Source organism: Passer domesticus, chromosome 16 (genome assembly GCF_036417665.1).
Source record: "Passer domesticus isolate bPasDom1 chromosome 16, bPasDom1.hap1, whole genome shotgun sequence".
Lineage (NCBI taxonomy): Eukaryota > Metazoa > Chordata > Aves > Passeriformes > Passeridae > Passer > Passer domesticus.
In genome coordinates, this window is record NC_087489.1 from 6,360,195 (window position 1) to 6,376,362 (window position 16,168).

The 16,168-nt window shown below is 56.6% G+C and overlaps 2 protein-coding genes across 7 annotated transcripts; one reads left to right on the forward strand and one right to left on the reverse strand.

Moving 5' to 3' along the window:
• Positions 1-1,955: 1,955 nt before the first annotated feature.
• KCNS1 (potassium voltage-gated channel modifier subfamily S member 1) lies at positions 1,956-15,790 on the forward strand. Of its 6 annotated transcripts, none has more exons than XM_064391401.1 (3): positions 1,956-2,828; positions 7,699-8,691; positions 13,481-15,790. In XM_064391401.1, the coding sequence occupies exons 2-3, from the start codon at positions 7,726-7,728 to the stop codon at positions 13,934-13,936; spliced, it is 1,422 nt and encodes a 473-aa protein (XP_064247471.1). In that variant the 5' UTR covers positions 1,956-2,828; positions 7,699-7,725; the 3' UTR covers positions 13,937-15,790. The 6 variants fall into 6 exon arrangements, with proteins under 6 accessions (XP_064247471.1, XP_064247470.1, XP_064247469.1 ...); XM_064391400.1 differs by lacking the exon at positions 1,956-2,828 and adding an exon at positions 2,859-3,278; XM_064391399.1 differs by lacking the exon at positions 1,956-2,828 and adding an exon at positions 3,163-3,278 and having other exon boundaries at positions 7,620-8,691.
• LOC135282309 (skin secretory protein xP2-like) lies at positions 2,837-3,668 on the reverse strand. Its single transcript, XM_064391943.1, has 2 exons — positions 3,547-3,668; positions 2,837-3,491 (listed from the first exon to the last, which is right to left on the reverse strand). Exons 1-2 carry the CDS (start codon positions 3,666-3,668, stop codon positions 2,837-2,839), a joined length of 777 nt encoding a protein of 258 aa, XP_064248013.1.
• Positions 15,791-16,168: the final 378 nt, after the last annotated feature.

A 16,168-nucleotide genomic window follows, 5' to 3' on the forward strand; every position in this document is an offset into this window, starting at 1 on the left:
TGACAGCACAAGAATGGGAACAGCCAATGGCATGGGAAGGAAAAGCCCGAGCCCCTCAGGCTGGAGCAACCCCCTCCCATAGCTCGGGGAACAAACGCACCAGCGAGCACAGCAGCCACCAGGAAACAACAGCACTAAGGAAAGCCCATGTATTTGGTATTAAGTCTTTGCCACTGAGAAACACAAGACCAGGCTTTTGCGACTGCCCTAATTTAGCTCTTTCCCTCTGGAAAGGACTATTTGTGAAATGCTTTGTGCTCATGTCCCCAGCATTAATCAGCCCCTGTCAGCAGCCAGCTCCGTGCTCCCCCTGCACTCGCAGGTGCGCTGCTCTAGCCCACCCTCCCACGTGGCAGGTACCCAGCGGCTCCAGCCTTTCACAGCAGATATCCAAGGGGCTCAAAAGTGCTTGAAGATTTTTCTTTTAATTAGAGGAGCTCTGGAGACATGCTATATTCATATGTATTTCCTGCTATTTTTTTAATTTATTGCTACATCAGCTATTAAAAAAAAAAAAAAAGGCAAAAAGAAGAAAGGAAGGGAGCTGCCACAAGCTGAGCGCCTTTTGGGATGACTCACTGCATCACTGAAATGGCTGCTGGCTTCAGACTCACCCTGCCTCTGCGATTTGCTTCCAGACTGCAGAAGAGACCATGGCAAGAGGTTTTGCCCCCCTTGCCCGTGTGGAGGATTTGCTGTGTGGTTATCGACATAATCCACCCCAGCCTTCAGCGGTGGAGACTTGCCTTCCTCAAGAGAGGAAGATGGGGGAGACATGAAAGGAAGAGATGGCGAGGCATTTCCAGCTGACCTGATTTTCTGCTTGTTCCCATCTCCACATCACTGCTGGTTAGCTCAGGAGTGGCAGCAGGGGCACGGGGCTGGCCCGTGCCGTGGGGAGCTGTGCTTTACCAGGGCCATCGCAAACACAGCTGTGCCAAGGAACAGCCCTTACACCTCAATTCGCTGGAAAACAGCTTCAAAGTGGGAGTCTCCTTTTCCTGCCACAGCTTGCCAGTGTCAGTGCGAAGGCAGGCCAACAGGCTCTGGCTGGCTCGTGGCAGAGTCAGTTCTTTTGCCTCTGAACTTGTGCAGTAAAGGGAGAATTCACCTCAGGTGCCATTGATGCAGCAGCCAAGTCCCCTCTGAAGGATGCTGTGATGCCAGCACAAACCTGCACGGGGCCCCTGCAGCCTGGGATCTGAACTTCTCTTCTCTGCAGTTGCTTCCAGCCAGAGCCTTGAGCTGCAGCAGAAGACATGGAGGTATCTCCTCTCCGTGTCTCTCCAGCTCCTTCCCAGGGTGATCCCTCCAGTCTGGGAGCAATAAGGACAGAGCCCTGTCAACTCCTTTCCCACTCATGATTCAGCTCCTCCACACGGCCTGGGGACACTCAGTGAACCTCCTTGAACTGGGAGAGCTGATTTTGGGGGGGCCAGGGCTGAGGTCTACTCTGTAGCAGAGCATAAACAGGGCTCTGGTGCAGACACAAAGTGCCAGATGGAGTGGGCGCCCTTGCAGCGCCAGGCACAGCTCCTTCCCTGAAAAATGGCTGGATGAGAACTATTTTCAGAAGGGAAAAGAAAATTCACCCTGATCACCATATGTCAGTGACAGGCAGAGAAAACCCCACGTGGGAGCCAGCCCTCCTCCTCCCCTGTGGGCTGCACCCCGCCGGGGCTCAGCACCCACCATCAGCCAGGCTTGCAGCTGCCTGGAGCACACAAAGATGGGCATGTTTATCTTGCAGCTTCCAGGGATGCTCAGCCATCTCTAATTGCCATAAAAATAAATGCTTTTTGCTTCATATCACAGAACAGAGGAATTTCCCTCAGTTTTTTTTTTTCTTTTTTCTTTTTTTCCTCTTTTCTGAGGCCTCCCTCAAAGTCATCCCTTCCCCCTCCCTCCGCTGCCTCCTTGCCATGTAAACAAGGCCAGGCACACACAGTCTGACACATCACACACATGGAGACACGCTGATGGCCCTGCAGCGGCCAGCTCTCCCTGGCACAGGGACAGGACTGGCAGCACACGCGGGAGGCGGGCGTGCGGGCAGGGGGAAGGATGCTCGCCACCAAAAAGAGCTCTCAGTCCGCCTCGTGCAAGCCTGGAGAAGGCTGAGAGCCCTCGGGCTCCAGCCCCTCGGACTATAACCAGCAAGCCGATGGAAGGGACGCAGAGGGTGCTGTGAAGTGTCACCCCGTGCCTGTGTGACACAGCTGCTTTGTGCCGGCTGCCGGAGCAGTGGGCCATCGCTGCGGGGACATGCAGCCCCGGCCGTCACCCTGGGAAGGTCCCTTTGCCATCCTCTCCTCTCCATCCCCCTGCTCCAGCAGCTGACCTGGGGCAGTGGGTGCGCTTGCGGTGCCCCCCGGGCTGGCATGGCCCCGGGCGGCGGCGGCAGCTCGCTGACCCGAAACCAGCGTGTGCCATGCAGGGGCTCGCTGCCTTCACCCACCTCCCGGTGAGCCTTTGAAGAGACACCGAGGAGCTCAGCAAGCCGGGGGAGCGCTTCCCCGCGGGGCTGCCCCGGTGTTCCCGGCTCCGAGGAGCAAGATGGAGATGGATGGCACGGAGGGCGGCTGCGAGGGCAGGGGTGCACGGTGTGCCCGGTGCAGGGCGGCACGGCTGCCCGGGCCCTGCTCGGCCTGACCGCGCACGGCACGGGAGCGCCCGGCGCTGCCGGCTGCGGGGGCTCGGCCCCGAGGGCAGCGCTTGGCCCCCGGGCAGCTCCGCAAAGACCTGGGGCAGCCCGGGGCCGGGTGAGACGGGCACGGCTGCCACGGCCATCCTGCGAGCTCTCCCGCCTTCCAAGGCACTCCCAGCAGGTAAGACTTCAGGAAAGCCGGGGGTACCCCCGCCTGGTCCGGATTCCCGGCTCAGCTGTGGCGGTTGCCTTGGCAGGGGACACCGCCAGCCCCGCACGGAGCTGTGTCCACCTGCCAGCCGCTTTCGCCAAATTCGGGTCTTGGGCTTGCCCGGCGGGTTCTCCCCGGGCATCCTCAGCCCTGTCCCCTGCACAGAGCTCGGCAGGGCTGGCGGGAGGCAGCCGCGAACCGGGCACCGGCGGTGTGGAACCGGGGACTGGGAACTGGGAATCGGGAGCCGGGCTCTCCCGCCCGCTCCCGCGCCGCGGCGCCGGCGGGCGGGCGGAGGGCGGCCCCGGGAAGGGCGGCGGGCGGGAGCCCCGGCCCGCGGAGCCGGTGCCGGCCCGGCCCCGCAGGGCTCGCGGCTCCGCGCCGGGCGCGCTCGCTGCGGCGGGGGCGGCGCCGAGGCAGGTGAGCGGCGGCGCGGGGCCGGGCTCGCCGGCGGGGTGCTGCGGGCTCCGGCAGCGCGGGGACCGCGGCACCGGCACCCGGGGCGGGCGGGGACCAGGGCAGCGGCATCGCGGGGCGGGGTGGGGACCCGCGGCATCGGCATCCCGGGGAGCTGCAGGCACCGGCATCCCGGGGACCCGCGGCGCCGGCATCCCGGGGACCCGCGGCGAGGACCTTAAGATCGGTAACACAGGGACCGGGGCACCAGCAACCCGGGTGCCCGGGGTACCGGAACCCCCGGGCATCGCAGGGGTCAGCAGCCTGGGGTGCGTCGGGGACTCGCGGCATCGGCAGCCCGGGGTGAGAGGGCAACCGGAGCAGCGGCATGCAGGGGAAGCGAGGCACCGACATCCCGGGGTAAGCGGGGAGCCGCCGTGCCAGCATCCACACCCCGGGATGCTGCTGGGTGCCGGGGCGCAGGGACGCTCCTCCCTGTCCCTCTGCGGGCGGGTGTAGGGGAGTCCCTCGCCCCGGAGCCTGCCTTCCCCGGGGGCTGCATTCCTCCTCCCGGGGAAGGGAGCACGGGGGTCCCTCTGGAGAGCTGTGCACGCTCAGCGTGAGCCCTGGGAGTGGAGGCTGGCACAGCGCTGGGCTGTTGGTAATCACCCTCTCCTGCACCCGAGGCTAGCAGGGAGTCCCCCGTCATCCCCATCTCCAGCCCTGAGCATTTTGGTGGCCTCTGAGCACGCAGCAGCAGCTTGTGCTCTGCCTGCAGGGAGCAGCCAGTAGTGGGAATCCCCCTTCCATTCTCCCCACTGCCTGCCTGGCGAACCCCGCACCGCCCAAGGCACAGCTTGCTCCTGAGCATCTTCAAGCCGATGAGCACGAAGCCGCTCAGCAATGGGGATGGGGCTCTGCAGGGGCGGTTTCGGATGACCAGAGAGCAGATGTCTCCTCAGTCCTGTCCCAGCATATGGGGACACCATCCTGCAGGAGCTGGGACGCCACCCACTCCCACGGGCCCTCCAGGTACTGAGCAGGGGACTCCCAGTCCTATCCCAGTTCCATGGACCTCTTGCACAGGATCTCCTCAGTGGGCTGCAGCCACCACCCCTGCACACATGGGACATGCACGGTCACAAGCCCCGGGTGACAGGGCATTTAGGGTAGGCTACAGGCAAAGGATAAGAGGTCCCTCCTCCTCCTCTACGCATTTCTAATGGCTCCTTTGAGACAAGCCACACGACTCCCTGCTGGGAAGCCTCGCTGAGCTGTAAGTACAGGGGTTTTTATTTGGGCTGTTAATCTAAATCCATTGTACCTGGCTGGAAAAGACCCTGTGTGCAATGCTCCCTGCACTTGCTGCATCCTCACTTGAATGTCTATTAGCACCTTCCTTCCCACTCCCCTGAGTTCCCTCTGTCAGGTAGAATAAATATACATAACTTCCGTTTGAAAGCCTTTGAGAAAAAAAAATATGTTGTCAAGGGAAACTCTTCTAGCATTTCTTATAGACATGCTTGATGTGTTTTATATTTTATTTTTATTCTCATAAATGCATATACCAGGGATTTTTTTTCTCCACAAGATAGATATTAATTTGAACGCCCAACACCCAGCTCACACTGGGCTTGTGTAATTCTGACGGTTGTCTCAAAATAGCTTACAATATATTTCAACATCTATCAGAAAGAGACTGGCTTGATCTGTTCCTTTTTTCCCAATCATTCATGGAAATTTTGGGTCAACTAAAGGAAAATTTTGCAAATTCACTTTCTCCCAGACAGACACATTTGTATTCTCTGTCCATCGTGCTTTTAAATAAAAATCACCCAAGCTTCCAAAGTGAGCTTCTGTTTCCCAGCTGAGACCCCTGCAAATGTGAATGGGGCGCACACTTTAATGGCCCAACAGGGGAGATCACACCGGGTCCCAGTTCAAAGCCCAGTTCTGTTCCAAAGCTGAGCTTGGCTGTTCGTGAAACAAATAGGCAAGAGAGTTATAAAACTATTAATTGCTGCTTTAGATTCCTAGATGAAAGCTGCATGTGGGCAGAAATAATTTGGTCTATTCATAAGTGAACATGATAAAGGAACATCTCTGGCAGTTCGTGACCCTTCTCCTCGCTCTGCTTCCAGTGCAGCAGGGATGGAGGGATTTCCCTGGAGTGCAAAGCCTGCAGGGTCCCGACACCCACCTTTTAATTTTGAGCGGGGAGTGAGGCAGGAGCCATCCCCTTCTGGCTGTCAGGGTCTGGCATGTCTCACCCAGAGCCACAGCTGTGCACTGGGGATGGTCTGGCTGAGCTGGAGCAGTGCTTCAGGCTTGTCCTGCCATCCTGGGCTGCCCTGTGCCCCAGCCCAGCCCCCAAACCACCTTGCCTTTGATTTTGGTGGCCTGACCTTTGAGAGAGCTGCTCTACAGGGAGGGTGCAGGGAGAGTCTGAGGCTGGTTTTGGGATAAGCTGGATCCCACAGATGCACCTCCAGGGCCCCCCATCTGTGTGTGTGTGCTTATAGCCTGAATGCATGAGCATCCTTCTGGAAGGAACCTGGATTAGTCATCCCTACCCCACAGATGGGCTGTGTGATGTCTTCTCTGGAAAAGCTAATCTGACACTGAAATTCCAATTTATCCCCGAAAGAAGGGTTTACACCCCTTCTTCTCCCTTGCTTTTGGCTTAAGCATTAAAAATGGATCCTTCTCCTTCTTCCCTCCCGTTTGAAAGGCAAGACATGAGTCCATTAAGCTCTGAGGTTTATCACCAGCTGGTTGCCTCCTCCAGACGTGGTGTGATGGAAGTGCTGGTTGTGGTGCAAAGCTGTGTCTTTAAGGAGCCCCGGGCTGGGAGATGCAGTGGAGTTCACAGATGCCTTTGCCAGGCTGTTTCACACAAATCTGGCATTTCCTGCACCCACAGCCATGCTCAGCTTAAAAAACACCTCCGGGGCTTTACCATGGCTCCATTACCTGTTCCTCTGCAGCTCTGCTCTGCCCTACAGGTTTAAAGGTCACCGTGTCCCCCAGGTCCCTCCTAGTCCGACAGACCTTTTACACCGAGGCTCTCAGACTGGAAAGCAGGTGGAGCCCTGGTGTTTGCCCCATGAATCCTGTGAGATGGCTGGTGAGGAAGAACTCACAGACTCCCCTGGGTGGAGTGACCCACCTCGTGTCCCCGACCTGGCCTTGGTCCTTGGTGGCTGCTGTGGGACCAGGCTGTTCTCTGTGGGGTCTGCTAACATCTCAGCATCACTGCAGGGGCTGCAGCCTTTTCTCCCTCAGCTCCTGCTCCCTGTTTGTGCCCTCTGACCCTGTTGTCCCTAAAAACTTGGAAAATTCTGTGGGTGACATAAGAGAGGAAAGAATGTAATTCCTCCACCAAGAGAGCAAAGCAGTGTCCCTCAAACCCCACCACTCTGTGCCAGGAGCAGGGAGATCCCCTGAGTACAGGGCTGCTCCATGTGTCCCCTGGTTGTTTTGATGAATAAGGTAGGTGGAAAAATCTGATTTCAGGGTGGTGCATAAAGATCACAACGCTTTTTATTTTCCTTTTTGCTCTAAATTTCTGGTCAAGACAGGTAAATGCATCTGCATATAGGAATGCTTTAACTGTTTTTCATTAGTAAATAGAATTTCTGCTGCACAAAAAAGCCCAGCTCCCTGAAACTTATAAATACCTAAAATATGATAGAAATCAAAACTCTGGGTTTTTATTTCCCCATCAACATACAGATTTTATTTAGTTATCAATGATTCTGAATCATGTTTTTGTTATGTTTCAACATAATCAAAATAATCTTAATATTTTACATGGCAGAACACACAAGAGGAAACAAAACAGGCAGATGAATTGTTTTGACACTGCTTCCTCTCAAATTTTCCTTAAAATCGACACCTTCTGTGACAATACTTTGATTTTGGCAAAACTGCCTGTGCTGCTGGAAAGATTGCACCATCTAAGGACTTTTTGACCAGGTCTAATTAGTAGCGTGGGTAGTGGGGCTACAAAGCACTTTGGCAGAATCACAGCAGTGGTGATTTGACAAGATCTAATTTTTCCTCCGGGAGACTCTTTGGGGAATAAATCTCTCTTCAGTGACTAATTACCTGTTTGAAGAAGGAGAGCCCCATGGGTGAGGAGCTGGAGGTGAATTAAACCGCATTCCTTAGGCCATTAACAACCTGCAAAGGGAGAAACTTTAGGAGGTAAAAAGTATGGAAAAGTTCACATGGAAAAATCATTAGGTTTTCTTCTTTTAGCTTCCATACCACAGGAGAACAACAGTCTAAAGCTGTTTTCCTCCCCTTCTCTCTCCTTGGTCCTCCCTTCTCAAAATGCAAACATCCCTCCTCACTCCCCAGGGTGCTTCTGCCCCCCGCCAGGAGCCCCCAGATCTGGGGGAGCCCTGTGTCCCCTCCAGCCCCGCTGTCTCACCCACAGGTGGAACCCTCTCCTGCTCTGCTGATCATGGTCAACAAGACCTTAAACTACTGGGGTCCCGGCTTTGAGGAGGACGTTATCAACATCAACGTGGGCGGTCTGAGGAGGCGGCTCAGCTCCAGCGCGCTCTCCAAGTTCCCCGACACGCGCCTGGGACGGCTGCTCTCCTGCGACTCGGAGGAGTCCATCCTGCAGCTCTGCGATGACTACGACGTGAGCGCCAGGGAGTTCTACTTCGACCGAAACCCCGGGTTCTTTCTCTACGTCCTGCACTTCTACCAGACGGGCAAGCTGCACGTCATGGAGGAGCTGTGCGTCTTCTCCTTCTGCCAGGAGATCGAGTACTGGGGCATCAATGAATTCTTCCTGGACTCCTGCTGCAGCTACCGCTACCACGAGCGCAAGCTGGAGAGCCGGCACCACAACTGGGATGAGGAGAGCGAGGTGAGCAGCGTGGACACGTCCCCCGATGAGATCTCTGACATCAACCACGACCTGCTGCGCTACAGCACCCTGCGCTGCGGCAACCTGCGCAAGCGCCTCTGGCTCACCATGGAGAACCCCGGCTACTCCATCCCCAGCAAGCTCTTCAGCTTCGTGTCCATCAGCGTGGTGCTGGTGTCCATAGCCACCATGTGCATCCACAGCATGCCCGAGTACCAGGAGGTGGATGAGAGTGGCAACGTGCTCGATGAACCCATCCTGCACAAGCTGGAGTATTTCTGCATCTCCTGGTTCACCTTTGAAGTATCCTCCCGCCTCCTGCTCTCACCCAACCCCAGGAAGTTCTTCAAGCACCCGCTGAACCTGATTGACATTGTCTCAGTGTTGCCCTTCTACTTCACCCTGCTGGTGGACGTGACCATGGGCAGTGACTCGGAGCTGGGCAACCTGGGCAAGGTCGTGCAGGTGTTTCGGCTCATGAGGATATTCCGGGTGCTGAAGCTGGCTCGGCACTCCACTGGACTGAGGTCACTGGGGGCCACCTTGAAGGTAAACTGGCTCTCTGTCTCCTTACCTACTCCTTTAGTGCCTAGTAGGGCTGAGAGTGAGCTGCTGAGCAGGTAGCAGGCCAGCCAGCAGCTGCTGGGTCTGCCAGCACCAGTGTGTGTGGCTCAGGGCTGCTCCTGTCCCCTTTCTGGGAAAAGGGGAACCCTCCTAAGGGCATGCTGCCAGCTGACCAGAGGCCAGTGTCCAGCCCCTGGTGTCTGCCCGTTTAGGGAAACAGAAATCCTGCTGCAGCTGAGTTGATACTTGAATGCTTCAGGACACAATGAGGCTGGCACAAAGCAGCAATAGAAAAGCAATGGGTGAGTTGCATGGCTTGAGACAGCCAGCCCCAGGCAGGTTCTATGCCCTCAGCAGAGCCTGGGTTTCCAGCAGCTGCCCCTCAGTGTGACAGAAAACTTGGCATGCAGGGCTGGGGGAAGCTGGTCCCAGGACCATGTGGGCCTCAGGAGGAATGTCTGGAGGAAATGCTGACCAAATGGAGGACCAGGATTCAGGTATTCCTACAAGTGGCATCCCTGCAGGTCTGGTGAGAGGGACCACATCCCCCATAACATGCCCCAAGGCTGTGTTTCTCCAGACCCCCACCCACAGCACCCCTGGCCTCTTCAGACAGACCAAGGGCAACTTGAATTCTGTTGTGCAATCCTCACTACCCCAGTGCTGCAGCCAGACCTCCATCACTGCAGCTCAGTAGTGAAGCAGGACCACCTTCCATACCCAGTGTGGTTCTGCTCACCCCCACACTCTCTCCCTTCCATCCTCCTTCTGCTGAGGGCCATGTTCCTGAATCCGGGGAGGAGGAAACTCACCTCCTGTGCTTACATAGAAAATAGAGCCTGGTGCAGAGACAAACTCAGTCTTTAATTGTCCATGTTTCCTGGTGATTGCATCAATAGGAATCCTAAAGCTGATCCTTGAGCCTGCTCAGAGTGATGTGTACTCCCAATGCCCTGCCACACATGGAGCTGGTGCTGGGCATGGGGGGATGACCACCAGGGAAAACATTGTCTATTCTGTGGGCAATTGCACAAATATCCCTGTGCTTTACCCCCTTCAAACAACTGGTGTACCGCACGAATGGCCAAGGAAGCAATCTTTGTAACACAGCCTGAAATTCAACCAAAGGGCCACTCTCCTCCCACTCAGTGCCTGGCATGGGAGGGAGCTGCAGCTGCTGGTGCTGCTCCCTGTGAAGGGCCGTGTCAGGGATGAGTGGCTGGGGACGCCCTGTTTTCACTGCTGCAGCAGGGACAGGGCTGGCATGGGGTGTACTGGCATCGGCAGGTCTCGGCTGCTGGGGCTGGACCCGTTCCCGTGGCTGAGTCATGGAGGAAAGCAACCACTGAGTGTGAGTGGGGGTGAGGATGGGCAGCAGGAAAGGTCTTGTGCCAGCTTCTGCTGTGACGCAGGATCAGCCCTGCCCAGAGCTAATCTTGCAGAGCCCACAGAGCATCAAAATATTCCTGGCATCCTCAAAACCTGCTGAAAACAGAGTCCAGGGTGGGTTGCTTGCATTGAAGATGCCTGAAGTCCTACCTGTACCATACTTGCTTCTGAACACTCACCTTGAGAGGGCACTGACAAGTGACAGACTCAGGTAAACCTGCTGGTGAAATTTAAGCAAACTTGCACGCATGGAAAGGGCTCCCTGAGTCCTGCTGGTGCTCAATCCAAACATGAGCAGCACCTTTCAGCAGAGCAGGCAGTGATGGACTCGTGTGCACATTACTAAGCAGCAGACGAGATGTGGGGAGCCAGCAGCGCCGCGGCTCCGGCTCTGACGAGCGGCTGATTCACCCAGTGACGTGCTGGAAGGTGCCCCTTCCTGGGGACTCCGTGGCCAGCTCCAAACGGGGATGAGCAAAGACACAAATCCGATGCAGCAGCTTGGCATTGTGATTTAGTGGGCACATAAATTACGACGTCTTGTTAATCATAATTTACTTCCTATTGCGAGAGCAGAAAGCAGGAGCAGAGCAGTGGAGGCTGTTAACAGCCAGGGAGCGGGAGCGAGGGCTCTGGCAAGCTGAGTGATTGTTCCCCTGCCACGAGAGTGCTAGCAGAGGGAATTCTGCCATTTGTGCATCGTAAACCCTGAGCAGTCCTCAGATTGCTTGGGGCCTGATCCACAGCATGTTTAATTTGAGGAGAGGCTTCCTACACGTCTCTGCTCTTCCTCCCCGCCATGCCTGACATCCATTACTGCTACTGCAGCTCCGTGGGTGTGGGTTTGGATCCCCTCTCACACTGGCTGTCGGTAGATGTTGGTCCCTGGGTAATTACAGGACATACAGGGATCTTCAGGAGTTGCTGTCTGTCCCCTCAGGGGCCTAAATACATGAGGAGGTTGGAACTGAGCACATCCCGTGTCACCCTGCTGTCACTGCCACAGCCCATCTCTGCTGGTCTCCACACTGCTGTTTCTGGCAAGACTCAAAGTGGGCTCTTGCATTCCGATTGTCTTCTACTGAACTGGAGGAAAGATGTGCATTTGGCAGGAACCTGGAGAGACTGCTGCTTGGAGGCTTTTTGCTGGAGTCTTTTATTACCTAGCATTGCCTCCCCCAAGGCTGTCTGCTTGCTAAGCCTGCAACCCACCCAAACCCTGGTTAAAACTGCATCCCACCCAAACCCTATCCAAGCCTGCATCCCACCCAGTCCTTGGCTAAACCTGCATTCCATCTGAAGCCTGGCTAAGCCTGCATCCCACTCAAACCATGGCTAAAACTGCATCCCAGCCAAACCCAGCTGCAGCTGCCTTTACCCTCAATCAATGAGAAATCCAGAAGTTTTGCAGATAAAGGGCTGCAAATAGATGGCAGCCAGTGCCTGAGGATCAGTTGGGAGATTTCTGGAGCCTTTACTGTGCTGCAAACCCTGCCCCTGCATGTAAATTGAAGCAGCAGGAGCTATGGAGCTGCCTGACTTCCCCTTTGCCTTCCCCCTCCAACACATCCCAGGGCCAGAACTGATACTCTTTAAAAATGCATGAGGTTATTTGGTGCTGCTGGTCCCCAGCTGGGATGTACAGACCTGCTGTTAACTCCCAGCCAGGAGCAGGTCATTCTTGGCCAGGTGATCACCCTTGGCTCTGAGCTCTTTGTCCTCCTCGAGGAGCTCCCTTGGCACTGCCATTGGGCATTTGCAGCCACAGGTGAGGGAGGAGAAAGGGAGGAGAAGGAGGAGGAAGAGAAGGTTATTTGGTATTACTGGCATTATCTGAGCAGCTTTTGCCAGCTGTCTAAGCAAAGTCTCCTCATTCCCTGCCATGAATCCACCTCCTTTTAAGTCTCATCCTGACCACAGAAGCCTTTTCCCACATCTGCTGCTGTTTGCTTTGCTCAAATGTTGTTTCCCTTAGCTATTATGTGGTCTCCAATAAAGCATTTTCTGCTTGTTAGGAGACTGGGAAAAAATCTCCTCAGTCAAAGCTCTGCTTTCCTTTTCCCAAAAGATGAAGAACAAGCTGGCAGGTCAGTGGGCAGAAACATCCAAAAAATTCACTTCTGGCAGTCAAAAAGTGATTGGACAAGCCATGCTGGGAGGATGGTGGTGGCAGCCTGTCCCCTGGCAGTCCCCTCCCGGCATGACTTGCTGCCTGCTCCTCCAGCTGCCCACTGCCTGTTCCCCCTGGGCTTTGTGGCACAGGTTCATACTTTGTTCAAATGTTAGGAATATAAAAAGAAAGATCGCAGCACAAAGGTTTTAGGTTGAAACCAGAGAAATGGTGTCTTATTCAAGGAGTGTTGCATACCTCTGCCATCAGAGCTGGGTGTCCCATGGCTCCATTCCCACCAAGGCTCCCAGACCCCTTGGGCTGCATCCCACCAAGCTGGGGCTTGCAGCACCCTGCAGGGTGGGTGACACTGGATGGGTCCCTGGTCTGCCCTGATGACCAGGGATGTTTGTTTCCTGTCAGCTCTGATGTGATGTTTCATGTGTGTAACAAAGGGTTTCCTGAATGTCGAGGCTCAGTGGTGTTGGGGTACAGGAGGGACCCTGGGGCTCAGGGGTCCCCAGGGAGCCTGGGCTGAGGCCTGGGTAAGAGCTGAGCTGAGCTGAGCCTGCAGCAGAGACCACGTCCCCCCTGTGAGCAGTGCCAGCCACTCAGGAAGGTACAAATTGCTTCTTTTAGTGGCTGCCTATTAGGTGGTTTCTGGGGACCTGCCAAGATAAAAGGAAAATGTGCTAAATATTGTTAGCTGAGATCAGGCCAGAGCGAGTGCTGGAGGCAGGGGAGCAGCCTCTGCTGGGGATCCCTGCCTGGGGAGCACAGATCTGTCTTCCCTCCCAGCACTCACAGGCTGGTGGAGTGCAGAGAGGTGCTGTGGGTGCCAGGAGCAATTCCTGGCTGTACCTGCTTGCTCCAGATGTGAGTCAGTCCTGCCCCACCCCTGGAGCAGGACATCCCACAGCAGAGGTGGATGGAGGCACTGGGATCCCTGGTGGAGGAGTGCAGGGAGAGTGTGCAGGGATCTCTGTGTCCTGAGGTGTGCAGGGTCTGTGCAGGGACGTGTTTGCACTGTGGGATCTCTGTGTCCTGAGGTGTGCAGGGTCTGTGCAGGGACGTGTTTGCACTGTGGGATCTCTGTGTCCTGAGGTGTGCAGGGTCTGTGCAGGGATCTCTGTGTCCTGAGGTGTGCAGGGTCTGTGCAGGGATCTCTGTGTCCTGAGGTGTGCAGGGAGCCTCTGCAGGGCTGTTTTTGCACTGTGGGATCTCTGTGTCCTGGTCAGTGGCCCCCACTGACCGAGGCTCTGCTTTTCCTTGCAGCACAGCTACAGGGAGGTGGGGATCCTGCTGCTCTACCTGGCTGTGGGGGTCTCTGTCTTCTCTGGAGTGGCCTACACTGCTGAGAAGGAGGAAGACGTCGGCTTCGACACCATCCCAGCGTGCTGGTGGTGGGGCACGGTCAGCATGACCACCGTGGGCTACGGGGACGTGGTGCCCGTCACCGTGGCGGGGAAGCTGGCGGCCTCGGGCTGCATCCTGGGGGGCATCCTGGTCGTGGCGCTGCCCATCACCATCATCTTCAACAAGTTCTCCCACTTCTACCGCAAGCAGAAGGCGCTGGAGGCGGCCGTGAGGAACAGCGGCAAGGAGGAGCCCGAGGAGGCGGGGAGCAGCCCCAGCCATGAGCGGGACTCGGAGGCTCTGAGCGACACCTCCCTGGACAGGGGCAGCCCTGACCGCCGTGGTCTGACCCCCGGTGCCCACCCCAGCCCCTGAGCCCTCGCTCTGCAGCCCTGGGGCACGTGGGACCTGCTGGGACCCACCTGGGACCTGCTGGGACCCACCTGGGCACGTGGGACCTGCTCGTGGTGAGCACGGCACCGGGACACGGTGGAGGAGCCACGGCCAGCATCACCCTGAGAAGGACAGGAGGGGTTGGAGGAGATGTTGGAGGGTGCTGGCTGCTTCCAGACCCTGTGCCTGCCTGGGTGTGTCTCAGCCTTCACCCTTGCTCACCCGTGGCTGCAAAGGGAGGTTGTGGTGCTGGATATACCCCTGTCAGAAAGGGAGGCAGAAAATAAGAAATACAAGTGACCCCTGATGAGGCACTGCCCCAGGTGTATGGAGAGGGATTTTCCTCTGCCCTAAAGTTTTGTGTTGTCCAGGGTGAGGTTAAATAGCTCAAGGATGAGGCAGCCCTCAACCAGGCTGGCAGTCCTTACAGATCCTGTGCCATGTTGACAACTCCAGCCCCAGCCTTGTCCTACCCCAGCAGGAAACAGGCTCAAAAGGCTCAACTGCCCCTCCAGCCATAAAGGAAAGGGGCCTAGGAATGAGCCTGGATGGGAGGAGAGGTAGTGTCCAGCTCGGGGTGAGCCCCGTGGTCCCCAGCCCCTGCAGTGGGATCGAGCCCCACCTTCTTTCTTGCTAGGATTTATCTGCTCTCCTGCACTGCCACTGCCGGGACCCGGGGATCTGGGGCTGTGCTGGGAGTGTGGCACAGCTGGGAGCACTGCCCACCCATGGGGAGGGACACTGCCCACACACGGGGGGTGACCAGGATGGCAGAAGGAGCCCTGTGCTCTGAGGCAGCAGCAGGCAAAGGGGTCAAGCTGGGGGAGCTGGGGAGCCAGTCCCAGTGGGGCTGCCCCCAAGCCCTAGTGTCCCTTGCCACAGCCCCATGCCTGGATTTATCCTGTCTCAGGGCCAGGCAGGGCCAGGAGGGCTGCAAGGAGGGGTCACACTGCCCCAGTGTCCTCACAGGGAGCTGAGCTGCTGCTGCACTCACCTTCCCCCTGCAGGGAGGGAGCTGGGGCACAGGGGACCTTGCACTGCTTTTGTCACCACAGCCTCTGAGCACCTCAGCCAGGCAGGGAGGCCGGCCTGGAACACAAACCCCTTCCTGCCCTCACCCCAGCCCACCTGAGCACTTTCAGGGCTGCTCCCAGCACAGCATCAATTCCCTACAGAGCTTTTCCTCGCCCTCCCACCCCTGTTCTGTTTGGAAATTGTGCACACAGAGGAGTGCACCCAGCAATGCCTGTTTAGAGCAGGAGAAATGTGCATCCCACAGTCCCAAACCACCTCAAACATTCATTAAAGGCTGCAGGATGACCCCAGGTCCCTGGATCATGGCTTTGCTGCTGCTTCTCCTGGCTGGTTTCAGCACAGCTGTAGCTGCTGCTGCTGGCTCTGCCTGTAGCAATCTGCTGGTCACAGGTAAGGAAAGCCAACACTGGTGCAGGTCCAGCTTTCCAAGCCCAGTGGGACTCAGGGAGGGTCCCCAGGGATTGGTGGTGTGGGACGGGAGGCTGCTCACGCTTCTGGCATCATCAAGTCTTCCAGTACCAACTCCATGGTCTGCTCTGTGCTTATTCCTGCTGGGAGCTGGGACTGGAGAGCAGCACCCTCTGCTCCAACCAGCTCCTGCTGCACTGTTACTTGAATACAGGAAGGAGTTTCCCCTTCTCAACATAAATATTCCAGTAGCAAAATGTATTAAAATGTGAAGAGTAAATTATATCTATTAATGAAAAAGCATTATGCAAATAATTAGGAGCATGTAAATTAATTTTCTATCTATGCATGGGATGCATACTGTATATTTTATTAAAGACCTCAATGACCTGCTGTGGATGCTGGTTTCTGTTTTGTGGCAGCTGGATGTGCTCATGGGCTGAGCCAGGGCTGGGTCAAGGTGAGCAGCAGCAGCCAAGCTGCTCCCACAGTGCTGCAGGTCCCTGCCAGCCAGCTCCAGCCCCACCTTGGAGCCCAGCAGATTCCACCCCAGCCCTGCTCTGGATGGTGTGCTGACAGCCAGTCCTCGTGCCCGGACCACTGCTGTCATCCTGGCTGGAGCAGCTGGAGTGACCCACCTTCCTGAGGCATCCATGGGCTGGGAGGGAATGTGCTGGAGCTGGTGGGCTCTGGGAAAAGCCACTTGGGGAGGCAGGCATCACAGCTGGGAGGGAGGAAACCCTGGTGCTGCCCGTGGCTCTCTGATGCTCT

What these genes read in the sequence shown, in the direction of transcription:
- LOC135282309 (XM_064391943.1), bottom strand. Translation starts at nt 3,668, where the DNA reads ATGTCGGTGCCTCGCTTCCCCTGCATGCCGCTGCTCCGGTTGCCCTCT. An exon ending in TGCGATGCCCGGGGGTTCCG is followed by an intron (nt 3,492 to 3,546) that starts GTACCCCGGGCA and finishes ACCGATCTTAAG; the next exon opens with GTCCTCGCCGCGGGTCCCCG.
- KCNS1 (XM_064391401.1), top strand. Translation starts at nt 7,726, where the DNA reads ATGGTCAACAAGACCTTAAACTACTGGGGTCCCGGCTTTGAGGAGGAC. An exon ending in CACTGGGGGCCACCTTGAAG is followed by an intron (nt 8,692 to 13,480) that starts GTAAACTGGCTC and finishes TTTTCCTTGCAG; the next exon opens with CACAGCTACAGGGAGGTGGG.